The sequence below is a fragment of the Neospora caninum genome, chromosome XI (genome assembly GCF_000208865.1).
Source record: "Neospora caninum Liverpool complete genome, chromosome XI".
Taxonomy (NCBI): Eukaryota; Apicomplexa; class Conoidasida; order Eucoccidiorida; family Sarcocystidae; genus Neospora; species Neospora caninum.
In genome coordinates this window covers 3,796,712-3,821,808 of record NC_018397.1, presented here as the reverse complement: position 1 = coordinate 3,821,808, position 25,097 = coordinate 3,796,712, and the positions used below count along the sequence as shown (strand labels likewise).

The following is a 25,097-nucleotide window of genomic DNA, read 5'->3' as shown; positions in this document are numbered from 1 at the left end:
TGCAGACTCGACACATAAGCGGCTGTGCAGAGAGAAAGACGGAATCTAATTTCCGACCAGACAGGTTCAGCATAGGCAGAGCCGAAACTACGGTTGTAGTGTCGTCGTCCGCGTACCATAGAGACCTCGCTGCCTGCCGGTGAAGAGGACCAGGAACTTGCTACTGCTTTCAGGGGTTGCGGACCCTTCTTTACCAGGTACGCCGGAAAAGCGACCAAGCGCAAATTTACTAAGGCGAAGAAAGTCACAGAGGAATATTAGAGGAGAGAGAACGATAACAACAAAGCGTTACTTTTCTTTCCTTTCGACATGCTGTGTGTCATGCCTGGGAAAACAAAGCAGACGGCATGCACCGTGCTGTTGCACGCATTTCCGGCAAAAACGTGATTTTCCCGAAGGAAACTTCCGATGTGTCGAGTGTTCCCTCGCTTCAACAATGCCGACTCTCAACGAACATAGCGTTTCTCAGCGCACATTATGATTCTGTCTAATTCAGATTACGCATCGCTTGGTGCCTACAAGCGATACCGTCTCGCAGGGGAACCGCCTGTAGGCATCATTGTGAAGAATGGAGGCGGCAATGGCTTATGACAGCCCACCAGTGTTTTGGGCAGAGGCAAGAGAAGAATTTAGAATTAATGTCGACCATCACGACGAAAATAGGACTGAGTTATAGCCAGAATTATCTCTACTTTAGCGAAAGGTGCACGTGACTTGGGCCCATGAGAACAGGGACAGTACGTGGAAAACGAAGCAAATATACGGACGCGGGCCCGCCAAATTGCGTTGTGTATTCAGGGTTAGTGATGAGGCATGGACAACGGTAGAATGGTACTGCAGTCTCGCATCCCCTTGCATCAAAAGCCTGTTTTGAAAAACCAGTGCATAAGTCTTTTCTCCAGTCCATCATTAACTTTCTGATAGTTTCGTTCTGTACGCCACACTCGGCGGCCTCTAAGATTCTGGGTCGCTGGCTGTCGACCGGACCGACTCTAGCGTGCACCAGCTCAGAGGCTTTCCCACGGCGTCAAGCAACTCACAGTTGCGGTGTTCTTTGTTTTAGGACACACTGATGAATGGAAGGACTATCGATCCATATTCAGAAACACAATGGCGCGCACGGTAGAACGTCTAAACATCGACAGACTACGCTCAGATTATGCTGAAGACTGGTTGTCGTTCACGAGGCGTGTGATGCGTTGGCGATTGATTCCTGAATGAATGTGACTGACAGCTCTTTCACCGATGTATGAACGGCGTAGACAGAAGGCGTGTGCCTTTGAGAACGTGGAAACGGAAAGCCGAAACATGGGCACCTCGATAGAATGGTTGCTTTGGAAGACACGTGAGGATCCTGAGGCCCAATGGCTTATCTAGAACCACCCAGCGTTGTGCATACCACGAAATACAAAACAATTTATACGGTGCCCTAGCGCTCACCGTAGGACACACTCTCACCGGCTGAATTCGGAAACAGCCAGAACCCACAAGTGAAAGTGAAACGTGGAAAGATCTGTCTAATTAAAAGTGCATTGCAATCGTCACCTTCGTCGTCGGCACAACTTCCATGCCAGGTCTAGTTGCCGACGGCACAATAAGATGTCCTGGTATACCCCAGCTCGTGCTTCCACTATCCGAAAAACTTTGCGTGTATGTCGGCTTGGCCTTACACGCTACCAGGAAGCTCCCAGTAAACTCTCTTATGTAGCAGTGGTACCAGGTAGCCACGGAATCTGATCGTGGAACTCTCGAGTGTTTTATGCGCCCGTCGACGCTCGTGCATAGCTGGCGGGTCACCGAAACCAAGTGGCCAGTCGTCCCATAAGAATCGAGTTTGTTTCCTCCTTGCTTGAAACGTGGTTTGCTTGTCCGCCTTTACAGCAGAGTGCCTCAGCTGTCCATTTTCGTGTTTTTCGCTTCGACCACAAAAACCTCCTGTCAAAGCTGACCATCGACTTGCATAACAGTGCGGTGGGACCAGTGCATAGGAGCTTGCATCGCACAAAAGAACACTACAGTACACAACAGAGCCTGTTGTGACTGACCTTCAGATTTGTGATCAGCAAACTGGCTGGCTGCTTTCCTCGTTACTCATGTGCCGAATTGTTGACCGTTTGTGCATGCTCTATTAAGGTGTGATTCAAATTTTCGGGGTGTCATCCCGAACTGCTTTTATATATGCGTGCAGAACGGTATTTATTGAAACCCTCACCTTTTTGAAGATCAAGATCGGTTTTTTTAACTTGGTGACAAACCAGCTGACAAGACCATTTCAATGAAGACTTTCACATCCCCCGCTTTTTATTGCTTATGTATCGTCTTCGGTGCCGGTCGAGTCGTCTCTCTTCCATCCGTCACTGCAGCGGGTACGTCTTTTGAAGAATGGGAATGTCTCCTCTCACATCACAGGAATGACGCGCGAAAAAAAGACGTTTCTACCCCGGGTGAAACAGTTCAGCTAACCGTAATCTCTAATATATGGGATGGTGTGCACGGGCGATGCTCTAACTATCGTGTGTTGCCTGTCCGCCCGCCTGGGAATGAGGTCATGCTGAATGCTCTCCGATAGATGCCCCCTTGGCGTGACTGTTCGTGCAGATAGGACGTCGGGGCTAGCTTTGCGCCGGGCCCAGGCGATCCCATACAATCCCGCGCTGCAATATGGAAACGGAAACATGAGGACTGCAGCCGGTGGCGTGCCTTCCGCTCCTGTTGTGCTCCGGCCCGTTGTAGCCCCTCTGATTCAGGGCACTTTCTGGCGCGTGCACAACGGACTCGCTGCTGCTTCCAATTCTCTTCTCGGCACTGGTAAGGTTCTGGTTGGAGCGTCTACTCCGTTCCGATCCACATGCACCAGAAACGGTGGATAGGGTTAGGTATATTGTAAAGTTCAGCAGTTTTTGAGTCTCACTCGAATCCATGAGTCAACTCAGTAACCCGAGAGCGGTGTGGACGCTCCGTCTTCCTACGAGCGCCCTCGGGTGGCATCAGTACCAACTCGGCCACCAGCAGTGTCTATCGGTATCCCTAGGCACGCAAATTTTCGGAGAAATACTTCCCGAGGCCTGATCATGAAACCAGTCTTCCTGTTTGTCCATGCCTTCAGAGATTCCATATGCTGCGCCACTTGGGCGAATTCCTGGTCCATACCCTCCTCCTATGGTCGCACCGCAGCAACAGATAATACCCTCTCTGCCGAACTCCGCAGTTCAAGATGCCACTATGCCAGTCGTTCAGCCTGACTGGCTGAGCAGCATGTACCCTAATGCGGCTGATCCTGTGGCTGCGGTGATGAATGCAATCGCTTCTCAACGCTACGCTCCTCAGGCCATACCTTGGGAAGCAACTGGTGCCCCTCCACCAAATGGCCAATACTTCGCGGAAGCCCGCGGGACACCTCCATATTCCAGTCCCAGCAACAATCCAGGAGGATGGCCAGGTGTCTCTCCAGTGTAGAGTCCTTCAGCAGCATTGTTGGCTCAACGAATTTTAACACCAGCTTAAGTAAGGGCCGGCAATACCTGTCCTGGACGCTGGCGTTCAAATGGACGCAGGTGCGCAAATATCACGGGAACCATGCGCTCTCAGTTTTCCGTCTACCGATCAGTCAGAAGCGACGCTGTCTGATTAACGTGGAGGCTGATTTTATGCCTGCCCTGGTTGCCTTTCTCCTAGGGGCAGTTTTTGTCGCGATGGGCGCCGCGGGGCAATGAGTGCGCCTGCATATGACAGCTGTCACCATGTGTGTTCCTCAGTCCTACGCAAATTGCAGTGATGTTCGTGAGTATCGAAGCTCCAGATTTGTTGGAATCGCCTGTGAAGCTGCTTTTGTTGTCCTACCCGTACCACACATGGAACTTCATCTGCCTTCCATCGCATGGCCATTACTCTACCTCGCTGTCTGAGGGATGCCGAATGCCCTACCGGGAGACAGTTGAGTGTGTTGTCATGAGCGCAGCCGATTGCTAGCTGTAAGATGTATTCCATCAATGCGTCAGGAGACGGCCAAGTGCGTGCTGCACTCTGACTGGCAATGAGAACACAACGGCTCGTGAAAAGTGACTTTTTCGTGGATAAAGCATTACATGTTTCCGGGGTAGAGTACCATGACAATGCACACCTTGTTTAAATACCACACGCTGAGTTCTGTCCTTGTACCTCCTCTTAATTTTCCTTGAGCTTGGACGAGAGCATATCTAATCCTGCAGTCGACAAACCTGTCATACAACAAAAAAGAGCACAGAACACTGAATAGCGATGATGCCCCCGCAGATATGCACCTGGATTTGACCAGGCTTATAGAATCGTAATCCCACAGTTGCTCGCACGGAAGAAAACACCTATTTCGACGCGTGCTCTTCCTCTTGAGATGGGGTGCTTGCCGTGCATGTTTACAACAAATGAATCATGTTCAATCTAGACACCGTACGATAGTGGAGTCTTCTGAGAGAAAGCTCATAACGCCCTTGTGACAACGCAGCTGGTACAGAAAGACGGAGTGCTTGCAGGCTAGCTTTTCTCCCACTGTAAACAAAAAACACTTCTACTCTTATTCGTGGCAGGTTGCCTCCGGTGTGTGAGAACTGCAGGCCGCAACTGCCAGCAAGTAACCTACCCTCTGCCTGAACGGTTTTTCGTGCTTGTTGTAGTGCGTCTCCTTCGAGTGCTTGTACAATCTGAAGTGGCACACACACAGCGGTTGGAAAACGCGATTGAACGCAATGGGTTTTTTTCGTGCGAAACGCTCCACCGTCCCACACGGGCACATTTTCGCAAGAGCAGCTCATAAAGGCAGATCGGTTGGAGTGCCTTGATCCCCCTGGTAACCATACACATGTACTTACAACAGTGTGTATCGGTACTGACGTTAGGTGGATATCGTGCCCAGAATATATAGCCCCACTTGCGCCAACACAGGAACCTCGCAACCAGTAAGCAATGACCAGTCCTCGGAAATTAGTTACACACAAAATACAATCGTCTAGTACATGGCCGATACGTAGTTCCGCTGGTTCCGTATGACTCTGAAAGCTCCGAGGAAGGGGAGCGACACACACGGGAAGGCCTGATGACACGACCTATTCGTCACTTGAAACACGATCCATCTTCGCCGTTTGTTGGCCAATGCTATCGTAGCCGCCTCCACACCCGGCACAGTTGTCCCCGTCGTTTTTCTCATTTCACGTCGGACACCTTTTAAGGGTGCCCTTGACACCAGGAGCGGAGGCGGAGGCCGATGCAGCAGGTATCAGCTAACGTCCTCGGTTCGCCCGTGTCCCCATCGCGTGCCCTCTAGACGTTGGAACGACACAGACGGAAAAATTCCTGCCTCCGTCATTGAACAGCCCACTCACCATCCCTGTCTTACCTGCTTCTCAAGGGCTTTTGCATGCAGCCGCCTGGACGCTTGGAGAATATCCGTTGCAAGGAACACGCCTCGAGAGGCCAAAACGGCGGACAGGCGAGGAGCCAAGACAAGCCATAGGGACCCGATGAAGGACGGTCTCGAATTTCCGTCGCTGTGTTCAGTTGAACGCTCTGGGCTTCCTGCGACTTCCCATGTCTCATCTGCTTGCTTCACAAGGCTCGATAACAACCGCTGCGTATGCCTGAATACCAGAAGAACACCAGTCGAATCCGTGACCTTCCTGCCAGGCATCTTGAACAGATGCAAGTGCATGCGTGACCTTAAAAAAACGCGGCCTCCAGCATGCGACCCCCGAATCCTCTGTGAGCCTTCCAAAGAGAAATGCCAACCTTGGGGGCACGAGAAAATGCTTCGTCCCGATGTAGGGAGGAGACACAATCGCATTACTGTACCGTGGAATTGCCATCCGCGTCTGCCCAATGGGAGACCCCGGGCTGAGGGAGCTGGACCGGAACACTGCGTTCCGAGCATATCCATCACATCTTCCTCAGTTGTGAAGTCGAAACAAGAACTGATAACACTCCGCTCTGTCTCTGTCCTCAGTACTCACACGAAAACGCAAGGTAGAGAGGAAAAGACAAGACCCGAGAGAGCGGACACCTCCTGGCCCCCGTCTCATCAACGTTACCCGCGCGAGACGTCTGGTCAGTTCTCTGCCCGGTGTCTACACAAACAGTGCGTCACGTGAAATCTTTGGAAATGCACTGCAACCGGTGGTGGGCAATTTCGCATCCTGAATGGCCCTCGCATTACACTTACGGGTGATCAACGAAGCCGCGGAGCGACTTTTCATCGTTGCCGAGTTCCCCTATAAGCAACTCAAGGATCTTAGGGCCTGCACGAGACGCGAATAGTGCGAACAACAGGTGGAAACTTCTATCAACGCACGACGCGAGCATTCCCTATCATGTCCACGAACGCGCATTCTTGTGCGCACATGTACATGCACGCGTGTGCAAAAACATGTAAATATTATTTATATATATATATATATATATATAAATGCAGTGGCGTATGTGCGCATGTGCGTGAACATATACCAGCGTATGAATGCAGGTAGGTACGTATGTGACTGCACATAAGCTCCTACGGTACATGGTGAGCATGTCAGAAAAGAAGTATGCGGAGGAGGCTAGCACTGATAACCGAGCAATGTCTCGTGCTGTCCTTTCGGAATCAGGACGGAAGATGCAGGGTGCAACTGGCCTCGTCCCACGCACGCGTGATCGCGGTATTTCGTCTATTTTTGGTTCCTCTAATCTTGCCGCAAAAAATGTCACTTGGCTTCGCCGTCGGTGCTGCCTGTGTCTGCTCGCTCCTTTCTCGTCACACGATCTACGTTGCCTTACTTTTTGTAACCTTGAGGAACTCGACGAAGACCCGCGAAGCATACTGGTTCTCGAGCCAGTCCTTGAAAGCGCCTTTTGTTTTCTCTGTTTCCTCTGCTCCGTTGTCGCCTTCTTGCTGTCCCTCGCCCTCTGAGGGCTCGGCCTCCGCACTCGCCTTCATCCCCAGGTGGTTCTTCCTCATTTTTTTCGGAGGCGAACAGAGAGAAGCAGTGGAAGGCCGTTCTGCTGCCTCCTCCAGTTCTTTCTCGAGGGCCTCCACGATAGGAGCCCGAAGTTCACCGACTCGCACGTCAAATGGCTTCAGACTGCGAGTCATGAAAAAATATCACAGCCCCAATGACCCGAAACTGGACGTGGAGTACCAGAGCAACCTAACCCGCCAGAATTCGCTTTGCCCAAATCTATCCCCATTCGGTAAGGGGGAACGAACCTGTGCTTTTCCCGTCCTTTTCAGGAAAACGGCTTACCAGCTCAAAGAAAGACGAACTTTCCAGCTTCCTAAAAGGTTTTATCTGTGACTATTGCCACAGCTCTATGACTATGTCCATTTGAACCCCTATGTATGCGTACATCCGTGTCATCGTGATTGGTATGCTTGTTACCGCAACGAAAGATCATCGTCGCTTCAAAAGAGAAAACGGCATATGCAAATACATAAAAGCAGAGGTAAGCAAATAGATAATACGTCTTCGTTGATAAGCAAGATTCTCCTGGAGGGCGTTCCACCCACCTAGTAGGAGACGGTAGCTGGAGCATCTGGCGGGTGTGAAGAGGCAAGTGTTTGCAGGGCTCAGAAGACGTGTCCAGAAGCTGGAGGAGAACGAAGTAGCCTTGCGGATCGAAGGCGATGGTTCCAATTTCCTTCGTGAGTTCCTGGAATGTGTAAAAAAGAGACACGTACGCATTACTGGATGTCATGTTCTAGTCACAGCATGCATCGCAGCAGGCTCCGGATACGGGCTTTGGTGGGGTACCACAAACCCAACGTACCGTGCTTTCTGCAGCTTCAGGAGAGTAGCAATTCGCATAAAAGATACGTATAAAGAGTTACACACACATATATAAACTACTATACAGATGAACATATCCACTGATGTTACGTATATATATATATATATATATATATATATACATATGCATACAGATCGACACTCCATATATGTAAATATAAATGTCTGCATGGGTAAATTAAACAGATTTTAGAACCTGTTTCTCGTAGATGAAGCGGTGACGAGTATGGAGGAGTGTGGCTAAAGCATCTGGTGAGGAAGCCGGTGGAAAGAAGTGAAGGCGCCACTGTCGGAGGTAAAAAGAAGTGCAAGGAACCCGCTATCCTGGCGTTCACTCTCACCTTAATGAGGACGTCTCGCAGAAGCTTTGTGTCATCTACAGTGCAGAGAAGGCGAAGAACAAGCAGGTAATCGACAGGATTTGTTGTCATCGACACCATGACCTTCTTCATCTCCTTCACGACACTCTTTCTCTGTTTCGCAGTCGCGTACCCAAGAAGGCGAACCATCGCCTGAGGAAGCAGCAAAGTAGAAGAGCACAGTAAGAGAGTGTGAAGAAGGCCGAGCAGCAAAAAGGGAGAAGAGCATCACAGATGGGACACGAAGCGAAGGCGGAAAAGAAAGGGGCGACGCAGAAGACGAACACCAGATCGAACAAGCAGAAGACAGCGCCGTGGAGCGAACTCCCCCGCAAAAGGTGTATCGACACACATCTACGCGCGCGGTTTTTGGTGGCCTAAAGCTAACGCGGTTGCGCAGTTTTGGGGATGATCTCGGATTTGAAGCTGAAACGTGCACATCTGCACTTACGTCTACTCCGTCTTTTGTAGCGGCAAGACGCAGGAACCCCTCCAGAGTCATTTGAAGTACAGCATTCAGTTGTTCTTCATTTGCGAGCCTGCAAAGAAAAGAGACAGAACTCTTCTTTCTGCACTACAGCACAGCTTCCCGCTCAAGCGACAAAAACTTCGTTCGGTCTCCCAGTTAGCAGACGGTTTCCTGCCTCTCTGTTGTCTCCGTATCGTTTCCACAAATACGATGTGTTTCTAGTCTCGAGTTCCTGCAGCCCAAGCGCCGGCCCAGTTCCTAATCCTCTTCCGGCCTCTGCAGAAACGACTTCTTGTCTATTTGTCCGGCCGGTTCGCTCTTTCCTGAGCCTCCATGCTGGTCCGACACCGGCGCGTTTCTCGTGTTGTTTCCTCACCGAGTGAAGATCTTCAGCATGCGGTGCACTGGCGCCTTGTCCAGAAGCTCCTTGTCGACGAACTTTTGAAGCAGAGAAGCAATGTGCTCTGTGTAGGGCGAGAAGGACACACATCACACACGCTGTGGAGATTAACCTGCACGCCTCGAGGAAGACCCAGCATGCGCAAAGAAAAATACGAAATCCACACGGACTGCGCGGCCGAGGGTTAGAAACCCGCAGAGCAGTGGACGCAAAAGTAAAGAATTATATAGATGCTTATATATATATATATATATATGGGTGCTTGCATAAGGTGGCGTCGGGTGCTCTGTAAATGTCGCAGAAGAGACAGATCCATTCTTTTTCTGTGCTCGATCAGCACGCCGCAAAGAAAAAAGCGAGTTTTGCCGCAGGGACCACGGGCGCATCTCCATCGCACGGAGAGGCCTGAAAGAGAACCCGCGTTGAAAAACGGGGAGAGCGGCAGTGAGAGATGGATCGGGGAACAGGTTGCAGAGACAGGAAGGCGCAAGGCGCGGAAGGTGAACGGAGGAAAAAATGTGGGAAAGGGACAAACGTGAAGGACACCGTGGAGAGACAAAGTCCTCTCCCTCCTCTCCAGTGAAGAGTCAGAATGCACCAGAGAACGGAAACAACGAGGCTACGGGAGACACCAGTGGGCGTCTTGTCTTGAACACTCAAATGGGCGACGCCGCTGTGGAATGATCGAGTCCTCACCCATGGTGAGCTTTCGCGTCTCGACGTCAAATTTCTCAAAGAGCTCGAAGAAGGTCGGCGCCTCTTGGTAGTCTGGGTGCCTCACCATGGCCAGCGGAGGCAGCATGACAGCGTTGAGCATCTGCTGCTGGCTGAAGAAAAAACAATCGAATGGGCCAGGGTGTAGGTGAACCTTCATACAGGCTACTCTTGCGGAGCCCACCTGTATCCTGTGCTGCAATATGGTGAAGCAAAAGATACAAACTGCTCTGTGGCATTTGCAAATATACATACATGAACTCATACATGCAGAGAATATAAGCTCCGACACCCCAGTCTAGGCCTCGGCTTGTGGTGTGCTTGCAAGCAGGAAATTTGGCTTCCTCCCAGATTGCGGGCTTCGCTGCGTCTCACCCTTTAGCCGATTTCGTGCCCGTATACACATATTCCCATACGCGGGATCCAAACTGAAGACAAAAAGAAAGAAGCAAAAAGCAGATCCAATAGAAACATGCACGAACAGACATATATAGATATATATATTCCTTAACCAGAGTCCTTAGACACATATATCTATAGAAAAGTAGCAGTACAAACAAATCTATACCGCTCAGATATAGAGATACATATAAGGGAGCGAAGGATTGACGAACCCGTCTCAGCGATGGCAAAGAACGACACACACGACGAAAACAGACCGCAGGTAACGTCCAGAAGGTGGCGTGCGCAGGGCGAGAAACGGCCGCGTCGATGCGTCAGGAAACAGAGACAGTCGAGGTCCCTCAAACCTCCTCCGAATGTGCACGTGTTTGTTTTCTGTTGGTTGACCTTGCTGCATTTACCTTGGAGAAGAAGATATCCTTGTTTCTCGAGAGAAGTTGAGTGATTTCTTCCTGTGTTTCCTTGTCGCCGTAGAGATAAAACTTCATGGCCACCTGGCACACCGTCTTCCCCAAGCACAGCTCCGCAAAATCGTCTGCCCAAGTGGCCAGAAAGCACAAACGACCGAGCCAGGCAAGAGGTGAGTGCATGCACCATATATATATATATATATATATATATTTATACGGGTGCGTACACATAGGAGACAAGTACTTCTGCATGCCTAGATTTACTTCCGTAACAACGACTCTGGGTGTACAAGCAATCTTCCGCACTGGCATGGGTGCATACCCGCAACCCTGCAACCATTCAGAGTCGACAGAAATGTATCTATCCAAATACAGAGGAAGGACCGAGAAGCACGATGAAAGCAATCCACGGATATACAAAATGCAAAATATATGCATATACACGCCCTCGGATGCACAGCGAGCTCACGAAGCCATTAGCATATGCGTCTATCGATACACATGTATGTGTGTACTTACAAGTACACGCACATGTCCATATATATATATATATATATATATGTGGCTCGCTATCGGTTCTGTTTTTGAATGAGGCAGAGTCCGCTCGTATTTCTCTTTTGAGGGATGAGAGTTTTGGTGATTACCTTTAAGAATCGCCCAGAGCTGCAGGCGCTGTTCCTTGCTGCCAAACTTGAGCAAGGCTTGGAGAGCTCGCGAGGTGCACAGGTGGCGATCCCCCTGAACGGCAGACAAACGAAAGACAGAGAGACCCATCTCGTGCGTCTGTGGTTCCAAAGAGAGGTTTCCTTCCAGAAGCGCGGGCCGGGAAACGGAATGGTATGCCCATTGGAAAATGAGGCTTTTCCTCCTCTGGAAACCAGCCGATCCCTGGAAATGTGTGGAGGTTTGGAGACAACTCTTCGGCACCCCAGCGACCACAAGCACGCACCCCCCCGGCCCCGCCCTTCCTGATTCCCGCATGGTTCACAGACGCTCGAGAGACGGCCACGAGCCTGCGAGGGAGTGCGGAACAGAGAGAGGAAACGAAGACAAGACGAAGACGAAGCGTGTGGAAGGAGAGCGAGTGGCTCTGAGACGCGCCCCGCGACAAACAGGGTTCAACGCAGAGACCGCACAGTCGCGTGCTGCTTGGGCAAAAGAGGTGACGAGAGGCAGCAGACTCAGGTTGAACGTGTGGAAAGACGAAAACCAGGCACTCGTTCGCTCGGCGAGACGTGGAAAGAACGGCCGGGGCTGAAAGGAAACGACGAGCAGCTTGCAACAAGAGCGGAGAGGCGTGCGGCGGAAGCAACACGAAGGAGGAACGACAGGAATCGCTGACATCTCTCGGCTACAACCAGCCGCCATACGGACTGGGGACGAGGCACCCGAAAGTCGCAGAGACGCAGGACGCGACAGTGGCCGAGAAGGGACAGTGGACGCCAGAGAGGCGCACGACCTTGGGCAACAGGGGGCGTGTAGAGGACGGGCTGTCGCTCGAGACTCTCACCTCTTTGACTCTTGGGAGGATGAACTCGAGGAGGTCTTTTACTCTCTCGGCGACCTGCGGCGTCCCAGCATTCTGTTGTTCGGGGCGTGTCGCCAGAAGCTGGCCGTACAGTCGGAAGCACTGCTTGATGTACCCTGCGTCCTCGTTGCGGTGGCTGAGTTTCATTTCATTCATCAGTTTCCGTTTCTTGCTCACAGAGAGCGAGTCGACAGCTGAGCTGGCGTCCTGCGTCTCCGTCTCGACGCCGCCTCCCTTCTCTGCAGACGCTGTTTGCACTTCTTTCTCGGAGCGAGGCGCCGGGCTGGTCTCTTGCGCGTCTCCCGCGCGCTTCCCAGTCCGCCCTGCTTGTTCATCCAGGTACTCGCGAAGTTGCTCTTCGAAAGATTTTTTCTTCTTCGCCGGCTTCTCTCCAGCTCTCGGCTTCCGCTCCTTCGCGGGCTTCTCGCCCGACGCGGAGGCGCTTCGCCGTTTGTCGGAAGAGGCTCTCTTCTTCTGGGGAAAGGCCTTCTTTTCCTTTCCACGTCCTTCCCGAAAATCCCACTCCTCGAGCTCGTCTCCAGCAGATGTGCGGTTCGCCTGCGGCCTTTTCTTCTCGCCAGCTTCTTTGCGGCCTGCGACGCGGCCGCTGCCGGCGCTCTTTGCGTGTTTTTGTTTCTGCTCCGCCTTCTTCTGGCCCGAGGCGTGTGGTCGACTCTTCTTTCCCTTCTTCTTCACGCTGAAGCGCTTGCCTCCCTCCACAGCTCCTTTTTTGCCTTTCGACCGACCTGCGGCCGAGGAGCCTTTCCCTTTCTTCAGCTTCAAGTCCTTCCCGCCGCGCGCCTGCTTTCCTCCCGCGCCGCGACCGGCAGGGCGCCGGTGAAGCGCCGCCGGAGCCATGTCTCGACACTGCGCGCGGCTCAGAGGAGGGTGGAACGGTGGGAAGGAGCGCGAAGGCGGGAAAACGGAAACGTCTTTGTTAGGTTGTGCGCGAGAATTTGAGGTGGGGCCGATGGAGAGACAGTTGAGAGGTAGACGAAAAGAAAGATCTTCTGAAGAAGCCGAAAGAAGCAGGAGCTAGCGAGGAGACGGACACAAAATCCCAGCGAGCCGGTCACGTGGAGGAGGCGCGGCGGCGGTCAAGTCACACAAAGTCAACTGCCGCGAGAAAAACAACGGGCGCGAGTGGAGCGAATGGAGACACAGGGAAAAGGAAACAGGAGAAAAACGAGCTCTGCAAGGACAGAAGGACACTGAGGAAAAGATGGCAGAGAAAAAAGTGCGATGCAACGCGGGAAGACACTCAACCGAAAAACATGCAAGGAAAGTGCGCAGCGCTCGTCTCGCGTTGAGCTTGGCGAGTGCCCACATCAACATGCTGCGAGTTAGCGACGTGGCACAACAGGAAAAGCCCTGGACAAGGAGATTCGGGGTGGAAAAAACGAAGGAGAGAAAGGAAAGGGAAAAGTGATGAAAGAGGGAAGAGAAAGTGTGGAACAGAAGAAGGAACGGGGCAAAGGAAAAAACCCAGAAGCAAGAAAAGTAGCTGGCGCTCGCTGCTTGCTGCATGCATCGAAGCCCCAACGCAAAGGCCAGGGCGACAGGAGACACATGCGGTCCTCAGGAAGAGACACGAAAGGGCCCACAACGGCGCTCAGGCGAATCGGAAAAACCCGGATGGCCTTTTAAAACCCGAGAGACTCAAATTTTTTTTCTTTCAGTGGTAGAAGATGCCCAGAAACTTCAAATAGAGTGGTGGTGTTCTCAATTGTCGTCGCGGGCCATGTGCATGCAGCGGCCTTCCGCGGAGAAGCCTTGCCGAGAAAATCGTCCCTCCAGTCGAATCCAGTCTAGTCTTTGCAGCTTGCACAGCGGTACAGAAGGCTGTTTTGCCTGTTTGGCGAAAGGCCCTCGCAGGCCGCCGACACGAGCAGACTCGAAAAGCCTCTCATGTGCATGCACAGGATACACGTTTTGTGGGGAGTCTCTCGCGGCTACTGGGGAGGGTGGACGAGGCGGAAGGAAGCTGGAAAGACGCTAGTGAGACCTGTGCCAAGCACTTGGGCCATCCCGACCTCGGCAGTCCAAAAGGCTATGCAAAGAGAAATAAGAAACATGGAGAAGCAAGGCAGATGGTCAAGCAGAACTGAAAAGAATGTTTGATTCTGTAGTCATCCATGGTAGCGAAAAACACACAGAACGTCTCGTGTTTGGGTTGTTGAGTGCTAGTCTAGCGAAAATCTCCGTTGGCATCAATGCATGAGCTTAGCCGCGCTTCGGCATGCTAGTGAGGCCACAAAAGGGAGAAATGGAAAGAGAAGCGATCCTGCATAAAACCGACCTTGCAAAAAACCGATCCCGATTCGCCTTGATCGATTTGCGCACGGGCCGCTGCTTCGCCTCTGCTCAGGAGCCGTAATCGTCTCGGCAGTCATCGCCTTGCCTTTCACAGACGCTTACACAAATCCAGAAGTCCCCGAGGAGGTGTTTGCCTCTGCATGTACGCATTTCGGTACATTGGGAGATATGGCTGTCCGGACGACTGGATTGTATCTTTACAAATAAACACTCCTGTTCCAATATTTTCTTGTGCACACGCACAAGGCGATAGAGGAAGTCCGATGTGCTTACCAAATTCCACCGTAACCTTCCAAGAACGATCACTCCTTCCAACATGACGGCTTTTAACCGAAAGAATTTGCAGTCGATTGACAGCCTAAGCTTGACCGAGCGTCATCACAAGGAGGAACGCCTAAAGAGTTTGTAAACTTCTTTTGTTTAGATAAAAGATTTTACGTTATTCTATTCTCTTCTTTTTTCAGTCGCCTCAACGTATGGAGCGAGACAAAAAGTAGAGTCAAACTGCCCACATGCGCATAGATAGGCAATACGTATGTATATATATATATATATATATATATATATATAGTGCGTGTTCCTCTCTCTATCTTCGTCCTCCAGTATATATATATATATATATATGGACAAAGATACATAGATAGATATAGAATGGACATAGGGGTAGATCGCTAGATTGATGCACATGTACATGCATATGTATGGTAATATGCATGTGACGCGTGTGGTGACGTCAGGTTGTTGAAGTGAATTCGTATTTGTCCAGGATGCACAGGAAGGCTTCCAGCCTCCCTCGCGAGGCGGGCGGATCAAGATCCTCTCCAAGCAGGTCAGAATTGAAATCCACTATATTCGATAGGCAACGAACAACAGAACAGAGAGGAGCGGCCGGCGACAGGGGAGAGGGTATTGGCGGTCCGCAATGTACCGTATATCGGGTTCGATGACACTTTGCTTATGGAACTCTGGGCATTTTCTTTTGCTTGTGCTTTCTCCACAATCTGTTACGACCTGAAGTGTACTCTTCGCGTTTTTTTCTGGACCCATGGCGTGTTTGCGCGTCTACACAGTCGAAGTCTGCAAGACCAGGCAAAGGACGTCAGCGAAACGTGGCTGTGCGCCGACATACTTTATGAATTCGATCCATTAAACAAAAAGTTAGAATCCATGGGGCAGTTGGTGCATGCATCATCATATTCCCATAGAGAGCCACGCAAAGTCTGCACATCTGGATATGCGCACTTGCATGCATATACTCATATATCCATGCAAAAAAAGAGAGACATATGGACAAAGTTTCATAAACAGATTCTTACAGTCAGAATATGCTTGCATGTATATGTGTATATATACGTATATCTTTATGTGTGTAGAGAGCAACGCAGATGTCTAGGATGCCATCGGTGTTATTGCATCATCCTCGACGCCACTTTGCTTGACTGTGTAGCCTGTATGGGAGTTTCTTCTCTCAATTGCGGTGTGATTTCCGCTTCTCCTTGCTCTTCCGCTCCCGCACACTGCCGTCGTCGACCTCCATCTCCTCGCCTTTTTGGCTTATTCTCTTCTCCGATGGTGTTCGCTTTGTGTCGTCTCTCCCCGAAGTCGGTCGCGGTGCGCAGGACGTTCCATCCGAGCCATACGTCTTGATTCGATGCCACGTCATGAAAGACGATTCCTTCTGCCAGGTGGGAATGCCACGCTGAACGGAAACGAAAACGAGGCAAAGCACGTCCTCATAATGGTTTTTGCAGAGCGCGTTTCGGGAGGCCGGTGACCGTTTCAAAGGACCTCAAACTTCGGCGCTTTCGTACTGCTCTCAAAAAGATATCCATTTCCACGCGCTCAAGAATGCGTTTGCCTACGCGTCTCTAGCCTCTAAACGTACACTGACACCCACGCAGACACATGTACATGCGTGTACATGTACATACATGCATACATACATACATACATACATGCATACATGCATACATACATACATGCATACATATAAAAGTGTGGAAACTTCACGCGGCGTGCACACCCGAGCGTTGCATCTGTCTACTTCTACATGTCTCTCCCCGACGAACAGGAACCCGCAACCTGAAGAGATTGTGTGCCTCTGGTGTGGCGATTGAACCAGCGCTGTGTTTCTGAACTCGGAAGGGTTCCAAAGCCTGGGGATGTGTGCCCAGCTCCCCGTTCGATGCGCGACGTGCCTCGTCTCCGAATTTCGAATTGAAGGGGCCGGACGAGGCGCCAGGATCTTCGTGTCTCTTCTGTTCCCGCCGGCGCGCTCCAGCTTCTTCGCGAGTCTCAGCCTCGTCGACTCCGGGCTGCCGACAGCCAGGCGCCGGATCCGCGCATGCAGAAAAGTGCAGCGTGCCTAGGAAGCGGTGCGCAGAGAGCACCTGCGTCTTTTGCGGAGAGCTACCGATGTGGAGCTCGTCGCCCAACGGCGGCTGATACGCCACGCTGCAGCGGCTCGGTCCTGGCGACTTCTTCTTCTGACTCGGCGGCAGCGAGATGCACACCTCGCCGAGGTTGGAGGGACACGAAGCGCCGGATGAGCAATCCGCTTTCAGGGTGTCGAGGTAAGACCGCAGCAGAGCTGAAAAAAGGGACATGACAGCGGGGGAGAAACGGCGGGCGTCGATTCGGGGGAAACGCATGCGAAGTGGAAGCCCCATTTACGTGGGAACGACAGCGTCCATGCGAGGGAAACCACAAATTAAAGGGAGAGCGAAGCACTCAAAGGGACAAGAAGGCAAGGACGTCGTGGATACCGTCTGACCCGTTTCCAGCCCCAGAGGCATCGGCAGAAGAACAAACGCGCTGTGCAACCGTCTCTCGATCACGCGCTCGCGTCACGCGGTCCTTTGTGGCGCGTGCAGGCTTCTCATCTTGAGGGCGGTATGTCAATGGCTGAGACGAAAACGACGGAACCCACAAGCGTTTCATAACTGGAGGCACATGCAGTTTCCACCGGGCACTGTGACATGCATAGGTCAATTCTGCTTGCGTCGCGGACGCGGTTGCGGCCTGGCCTCTCCGGCAAAACGGCGAGGGGAGCTGTGAATCTGCCACGTCTGACCGCGCATGCACCGATCAAACCGTCTCACTTGTAGGATCTGCGCTAACCGACGCGTCTACAGATAACTTGAGGAGCTTGAGATGAGGAGGCAGGTCGTACGCAGGAACGGCGCAGCCTTCTTGGTCCTCAGATTCGACTTCGTCCCACACAAAGGTGGCGGCTTTGCATCGAAACCGGTTTTCTCTGCTGCGTTCGAAGCCGCGGAGCCAGGGAAAGTCGCATGAAGGGCGGAGGGCGTCTGGGGAGTAAGGCGCCGATCCAGCGCGCGAAGAATCTGTCTCCGGTGTCTCTGCAGCTTTTTCGTCGTCTGAGTCAAAGCCGCGCTTGGTTTTTCTCGCGTCTTTCCCGCTCTTTCGGTCTGCGCTTCGCGCCGCGGGCTGCCGCCGAGGGGATGCGCCAGCGCCGGTGGAAGAGACACTTTCTTGGTCGGACGCGACGTCTTCCCAGTCGTCTTCTGACTCGCCAACTGCGCGTTTTCCAAACGCGAGGCCGCCGCGCTCGCCGTGGCCATCGAGCCTACGCGAAGTCGCCATCGCTGCATGCAGGTCTCGGAGGCACCCGATGGCACGGGAAGAAAGCCAAGTTTTTCAGAAGGCGGGGGGCGCGGAGCCACTGGTGCAGGGGGGGGGGAAATTCCCGGACGGCTGGTAGGAAGGATCGCGGGATACGACGAAGAGACGGCCGACGGAAGGCGACGCATGCACAGGAAATGAGGGTTTCGCGTTTAACGCACAGAGTCACGCCAAACGCAGGCCGCACAAGCGCCGAGCTCTCTCATACGGACAGCGAGGACACCGCAACTGGGAAAAAACAGAGACCGCGTAGGTACGGGCTGGAGAGAGCGCCGAAATGAAGGCGTAGGAAATGGAGAAGACGTGAAGATGTGGAATGAGAAAGCCCTGAACAGGGAATTTGGCCCAAGGGCGCCGCAGAAAAACGAAACCTCGTTTGGGGTGTGGAGCGGGGCGCATGCATTCCCGCCAGCCCCTCGCGCTTGACTCAAATCTCCTTTGGTCACGTGGCGAACGGCGAGACCGCGGACGAAAAAGACGAGGAATTGAGAGGGTGAGAAACCTAAACAGACCGGCGGGAAAAGACGAGGAAGAAAGCGACGGTTTTCTTCCTCGACAGAACGGCGCGCGCCGAAGCCGCATGCGCGCGCTAGAGAGCGTCCTGCCTCATGGTGCATGTAGCGGCTTTGACCCAGCCAGTGACCGACTGTGCGTGTACGGTTTCGCGTCTTTTTTCTGTTTGTCGCGCTTCGTTTGAAGGAAAAGGCAAAAGTGATGGAAAGGCGCGGGACGGCCAGCACGTCACGGAAACCACCTGGCTCTGTCTCGGCCTGGCGGTATAAACCCAAACGGTTTCCGCGGATTTCTGGTCACCTGTCTCCGTCTCGCTTCGTTTCACTGAACGGTCCCCAAAAACACGGAAAAGAGAACAGGCAATTTGCCCATGGCAACTCCACGCTCTGAGAGACAGCTGGATCACGCGCCGCCATCTGAAGTCCTGTCCTCGTCCGTTTGATTCTCTCGGCTCTCTCCCTGGCCGTCTCGCATCCGGCCTGTGGAAGCAGAGACGGAAATGACGCCAACCAACGCAGAGAGCGCTTCGTGCCTTCACAAAACAGAAAAAAAAAACTGGGTGCGACGAGCTCACAAAGGCCACTTCGTTCGTGTCTTTGTGCTCTTCTGTTCGACGCTCCGCCCCGCCTTCCAGTTCAGACCGTGAAAATCGAAATCGAACCCTGGTAACCGCCACGGTCGCGTATCGGCGGAACTGAGGCCTGTTTACTTTGTCTCCGACAATCGCGTGGATAGATCGCGTGGATATGTGCGCGCCGTAGCAAGCGAAAATCATAAAGATATATGTATATCTCCTGATATATATATATATATATATATATATTTGTGCATGTAGTCGTGTCACGTGAGATATGCAGTGGATCCGTGTCTGTGTGTCTGTGTGTGTTACGCTATAAATAAATAAATATATATATATATGCTATGCGAGATATATTCTCCGTGTGTGCATCCATTTATAGTGTATGCTGGCGCTTGGACTCTTGTCTCACGATGCAGCGTTCTTGTTTTGCGGTTCTTTTTTCTGTGGCGAGGTGTCTGTGGCCTGGCCGTCGCTTCTTCCTTTTTCCCGCTGCTTCGGCGTGCTTCGTGTGCGTATGTCTTTTCTCCTGCCTTCGTTCATTCTCCGCGGCGGTCGCCATCTCGAGTCCCTCCTTTTCAGTGTGTGATTCTTCGCTCGGTCTCGCTCCGCGTGTTCTCTCGGCTCCTGCCTCTCGCCTTGCTCCCCGGTTTTCTCTACTATCCCAGGCGAGACCTTCCGCTTCTCCAGAGGGATGCAAGGAAGCAAACACAGGCGCGGTTGTTCAGAACGTTGTCCGTGGAAAGTCTCTTTCGCGTGCCGTGCCTCCTCCAGATGAACAGACGACAGACGCAAGGTTTGCGGCCAGGAAGCGAGTGGATGGGATTCGCGCCCCATTCGCCGTGCTCCCCACCGCTCGGTTCGCCAGCTTCATTGCCTCGTCGGGATCCGAGGCTGTGACGGAAATGAGCCTCGGCGGTGCCTGGGAAGTCAAGGCAGACCTCCGCCTAGCTGTATCGGAGCTAGCCGACCAGCTGTCTGGACAGCCGAGAGGCGCAGAAGGCGCTCAGGGAGGCTCGAGCCTCTTCAGCCGCTGGTTGTCGACTGGGCAGAAAGCGAAGAGAGACAGAAACTGGCGAAGACACCCGCTTTTTCGTGCCCTCGACGAACTTGCTTCCGACACGGCTCTCTCTCTGACACTCAATGTCAATCGAGAAGGTCATCTAGCAGCCGGTCGCGGCTCGGCAGGCCAGATCTTCAAAAGCAACCCTTTCCCGCCTGCAGTTTGGCAGCTGAAAAGACAACCCTTTTCAGCGTTGTCAGTGGAAATTGAAGTTCCCTTTCCGCCAAACGACCCCGAGTTCATTCTCGTCTTTGTTGCCCCAGTGGAGCCGGGACACTTCCTCCCATCTTCTGTCCGCGTGAACCGTGGCCGACTCTTTGTCGCCGTTTCGCCTTTCCTTCCCTGGCAAAAAATCGAAATCGGAACGTTTTCCATGCACCCGAAAACACTCAAAGCCATCGTAGACCCAGCACTCCTCTAACAGCCACGTAGAAAAGCCGCAGCCACAACATACCGACTGTCAGAACCAGGGAAACGTATACATAAATGCATGTCCATTTGTGTTTCTCATCGACCTACTGCTTACACATACATGTGCATAGCTGTGTATATTTATGTGTCTTGTATAGGCGGGGCCCACGCAACTCGTCAATTCAAGCTACGTGTACGGGCGTATGTATCTGGATGACTGCACGGGCTGTCCGGTGTACAGACTATCATTCTCTATTTACGGACATCAACGTGCAACTGTGTATAACGCATATCTTCGCGCGTGGGTGTGTACCGGTGAAGAGGAGGATTGTCGCCAGTGTTTCTGGCCAGAAACCGACTTCTAAAATTTTCGCTAGGAGTTCCCTGCCACTCCCTGGCCCCCACCTGCTCTATTTTCATCCGACTCAGAAAAACACGAAACCCGGTCTTGAGGCCGGCTCCATCGCGCAGGTGTCCCGCCGACGACGCAGAGACTGCCGGAGTTCTTCGGTGTTTGTTTAGCACAATAAAAGACAACCTTGGAAGGTTCGCCTGACAGGGCCCCACCCCCAGCGAATCGCCTGCCAGCACACCGCAGACTCGGCGTTCGTGTGATGCGCGGCCGCATAGGAAATGCAAAATCCATTCAAATATTTTATCCACCTGCCGCGCTTGCTAGATCTTCAACAGAGTAGCACATGGTAGAGATACAGAAATGTCCTCCGAGGAAAAGGCGAGTACTTATACCTAGGCATTCTAACCGAACATTCGACGCACATCTGATTCCTCGCGTCACGAAAAATACATATATATATGAATATATATATACATATATATGTATACATATATGCATTTAAAGGTGGTAGCTGGCGCCGTATAGTCGCTTCCTGCCGTCTCTGCGTTTGTTCATTCCACCCAAGGCCCACGCACTCACATCGATCTACCATCCAGTGTCTTTATTGGTGTATGGCGCCTAACCAAATCCACAAACAGGAGGCGTGCCAGAGAGTCCGAAGCAGAAAAGGGATAAAAGTGAAGACTTGTCGAAGACTACGCCGTGTGGTCTGTGTTTTGCTTGTGCTAGCGCAGCGTTCCGGAAGCTGAATACACCAGTGCCTGTCGCTGCGTGTGTCGTCTTCTACTGGGGATGCGAGCAGAATCATGCATACCTACAACACCGTCGGCTTCAAAATGTGCCCGGGTGTGTCTTTGGACAGGCGACGCATCAACCTCGGCTGTCCGGAAAGCCACGCCCCTTAGGAACGCACCCCCCTTTTGCTCTGTCGCCGAGCTAGGCGGCGATCTCTCGCTCTGCTCGTTCCCCCAAATTCAAGTGTCTTTGCCCCTGTCCGGCTGTTCCCGTCAACTAAAGTCCGTAGTACCGCAAGAACGCGATTGGTCGCCACCCGCGAGAGCCTCTCGCATTCCTTCTCACTCCCCCACATGCAACTGCCTCGCCACGCAAAAATACGGAATACGTCACCCCACGTTTTTCCTTTCCTTCCCTTCTCCACACGCGTAACCGCTTCCACGCGCTACCCCTCTAAAATACGATATGTATGCATACGTATATCTTCACACACAAAAGCCTGTGTACGAACACATACGTGCATGCACCTAGAACTCCAAATTTGGTCCGTCGACCTCGAGACACGATACACGGGTTTCCTTCCTTCCGTGTCGACGTGGCCCTCTCCAGAGACACACATTGTCAGAAAAATAGTTTCGGCCGCTGCCTGCGACGGTGAACAGATTCCCTTCTCCGAAACGTAGCACAGCGTCGCTATATCCCCGCGTCGTTCTCCATCTTGCACTCCCGTCTTCGCGTCTAAAAAACTCCAAAAATATGTACTGCCAACTTCCCGCACCGCACACCGAACTGGTGTGAGAACGGAGCGAGAGCTACAGCGAACGTGGACTTGTTTCTCCGTCAGACCGGCTCGCAGTGGACGCGAACCCTGCTGCTCTGTTCGCCTGGTTCTCGCCGATTCTCGTTTTACACCATGTTCGATTAAACCTTATTAGGCCAAACGGCGACTCCCCGGTTTAGTCAACCCGTCCCGAGACGCGAACGTCGGTCTCACCGGCCCTCCGTAGAAGATTTAACACCCTAGACTTTCTACTTGTCCCCCGCCAGACACGCTCTTTCGCTTTCTACCTGAAGAGTATCTCCTGTTGTTACAAATCGAACTGCAAGCGCCTGTGAATCTCCATCCACACCTACACCCACAACGGCCCCTCGCGAGACGAGCCGTGCCGCGTCCCCCACACACCATCCGCTATAAATTTGGGTCGTCCGAGTAGGAATGTATCTGTATAAAATAATTGGTGCGTCGTTCGTTTTTCCAGTGTCCATGTGACCGACAGTGTCGAACTTCCGCTCCGTCACCGCCCCCACCTTGCCCCACCTCAGGATCTCTCTATCCCGTTCGCTAGCCTCTCCGCCGCGTGTTCTCGGGAAGTGCCTCAGGCTGCCGTTCACTTGCGTTGACGGAGCTTCACCTTGAACGTGTGCCAGGAGAAGTTCCTCTTCACTGTCGAATTGGAAGTGAGCGAGGAGGCGGAGAGAGTCGGTGGCGAGCTGCTGTCCAGACGCTTCAAATCGTCGGCAGTTGTGTCGCGCGACTTCCTCGGCGACGCCGCTGATGTGTCGGAATCGGCTCCGGAGAGCGAAGACAAGCTGCAAGGGTAGGAGCTCGTAATCGAGAACGTCGAGGCCGTCGAGGCCGTCGACGTTCCGCTCTCTGAGTTTGTTTGCGGCGAACCATCGTTCTCCAGGGGCGTCGGCAACAAGCCCGGTCCCCGCGGGGTTCGGCACGCAGACTCGGGGCCGTGCATCTTTTTCCGCAGGAGATTCGGAGCGCTGTGGTTCTTCGCGAACGAGAGCTTCTTCTCCTTCGGCGGATCGTCCGCCAACTCGCCCTTTTCGCGCTCATCGTCTTCCTCGGCCAACGTCTCTTGCCACTTCAGCGTCCCGGTGCGCTTCAACGCAAACGTCGCCTTGTGTTCAGGAACCTCCGGACACTCGCCAATGTGCAGGCTCGACGTCGAGATCCGCGTGCACTGCGTGCTGTGCGACAGCGGGTGCTTGATCGCCTCAACTAAATCGTGGAGTTTGTCCGGGAGATGGTGCGAGGACCACGTCGAATCCCGCATCTGCCCCGTCCGGTTCTGCTGTTCTAACTGCTTCGCCTTCTGGTGGCTCAGAGACAGGGGCGGAATGCTCGCAAAACTTCCGCGACGCCCAGTGTGGGGCTGCTGACCCTGAGACCCTGCAAAGACACCCCAAACACACACGCCACGATACGCGTGAGACACACGCCTCCACGGCTACAGAAAAAACAGGCGTCGGGTTGCTTACACATATACATACCCATGCATGCACGTAAGAATAATAGACACGAGTCTCTGTCTCTCTGCAGCGCGCACGCAGGCACGTGGTGCCAGGACGCGAGACGCACAAATCGCCAGAGAGGAACCCGTTATTTAATGGAGCAAACACATCTGGGTGCGCGACTTTCGGAAAACAGTGCGACAGAAAGAAATGGCTGGCTGCGAAAAAGCACGACAGAAAGTGTTCCACGACCCGCAGCGGCTTGCTGGCAGGAAGCGAGAAGGCGACCAACCCGCCGTTCAACGCAGTGTGGCATTTCAGCGTCAGCGCTTTCGAATCTTCCACCGGCCTCCTCTCGCGCTTCGACTCTGTGTGCCTTTGCTTTCTTCCCGACGCCCTTCTCGTTTCCACATTGCCTTTCCCTCCCTGTTCTCCTTCACTCACAAGTTTGGGTTTTTCTGCACTGCGAAGACACCAACTGCGCCATCGATGTGCTGTACGAGCCATGATGCGTCATCGCTCGGCTAGGCGAGGCAGCTCCCGAGAAGCCCGGAGGCGCGGGGCGCGGTCCCAGTCCTGGAGAGCAGAGACGCTGCTGCGTCACAAGAATGCCCTCGCCAGAGAGCGAGGCGGCGGGGCACGCGGATCCCGGCATCTTCGAAGGCTGCCTCCTTGGATTCCCGTGTCTGGCAAAGCCGCTCGCGAAGATGCGCGGGCCCTCGCCGCGAAGAAAAAACAAAGCCGTTGCCGAACCTGCCTCTTCGGCCACCGGCGAGGTCACGACAGCCGGGAGACGCGCGCGCAGGGAGAAAGCAACTCTCTCGAGTCGCGAAAGAAACAAGAAAAAAAAAGAGAGCGGAGAGAGAAAGGCCGGGGAGGAGCGGGATTTGGAAAAGACCGCGATGAGCTTCCTTTCCAGCGCGCTTCCTCACGCGCGAGGAAGAAGATAAGAAGTCGATTTGAAATCCAGCACAGACGACACTGCTCAGCACTTGTGGGTCGCCAGAGTCGAAGACGCTGACGATTCACGAGAACTCTCAAGTCAGAAATCCTCTCACGTGCCCACACGCGAGGCCTTCGGTACTCGAGAAAGGCAAGAAACACGGTGGGTGCGCGCCCCAGTGTTCAGACACAACAAACGCACAAGCAACTGTACACCTTGAAAACCC

The 25,097-nt window shown here is 53.0% G+C and overlaps 4 protein-coding genes across 4 annotated transcripts; 1 reads left to right on the top strand and 3 right to left on the bottom strand.

Moving 5' to 3' along the window:
- Positions 1-4,164: 4,164 nt before the first annotated feature.
- On the bottom strand, positions 4,165-12,927 carry NCLIV_057540 (conserved hypothetical protein; the record flags this gene model as incomplete). Its single annotated transcript, XM_003885310.1, has 14 exons — positions 4,165-4,217; positions 4,616-4,676; positions 5,369-5,609; positions 6,188-6,263; positions 6,778-7,082; positions 7,508-7,650; positions 8,129-8,299; positions 8,598-8,685; positions 8,992-9,079; positions 9,712-9,842; positions 10,105-10,157; positions 10,533-10,666; positions 11,186-11,279; positions 12,052-12,927. 14 exons carry the CDS (start codon positions 12,925-12,927, stop codon positions 4,165-4,167), a joined length of 2,514 nt encoding a protein of 837 aa, XP_003885359.1.
- Positions 12,928-15,853: 2,926 nt separating this feature from the next.
- Positions 15,854-17,991, bottom strand: NCLIV_057530 (conserved hypothetical protein; the record flags this gene model as incomplete). Its single annotated transcript, XM_003885309.1, has 3 exons — positions 15,854-16,084; positions 16,524-16,975; positions 17,487-17,991. 3 exons carry the CDS (start codon positions 17,989-17,991, stop codon positions 15,854-15,856), a joined length of 1,188 nt encoding a protein of 395 aa, XP_003885358.1.
- A 2,034-nt stretch (positions 17,992-20,025) lies between these two features.
- On the top strand, positions 20,026-20,604 carry NCLIV_057520 (conserved hypothetical protein; the record flags this gene model as incomplete). Its single annotated transcript, XM_003885308.1, has 1 exon — positions 20,026-20,604. The coding sequence occupies one exon, from the start codon at positions 20,026-20,028 to the stop codon at positions 20,602-20,604; it is 579 nt and encodes a 192-aa protein (XP_003885357.1).
- Positions 20,605-23,072: 2,468 nt separating this feature from the next.
- NCLIV_057510 (conserved hypothetical protein) lies at positions 23,073-24,583 on the bottom strand (the record flags this gene model as incomplete). The annotated part of the gene is made up of 2 exons (XM_003885307.1): positions 23,073-23,866; positions 24,373-24,583. The coding sequence occupies 2 exons, from the start codon at positions 24,581-24,583 to the stop codon at positions 23,073-23,075; spliced, it is 1,005 nt and encodes a 334-aa protein (XP_003885356.1).
- Between the last annotated feature and the right edge of the window lie 514 nt (positions 24,584-25,097).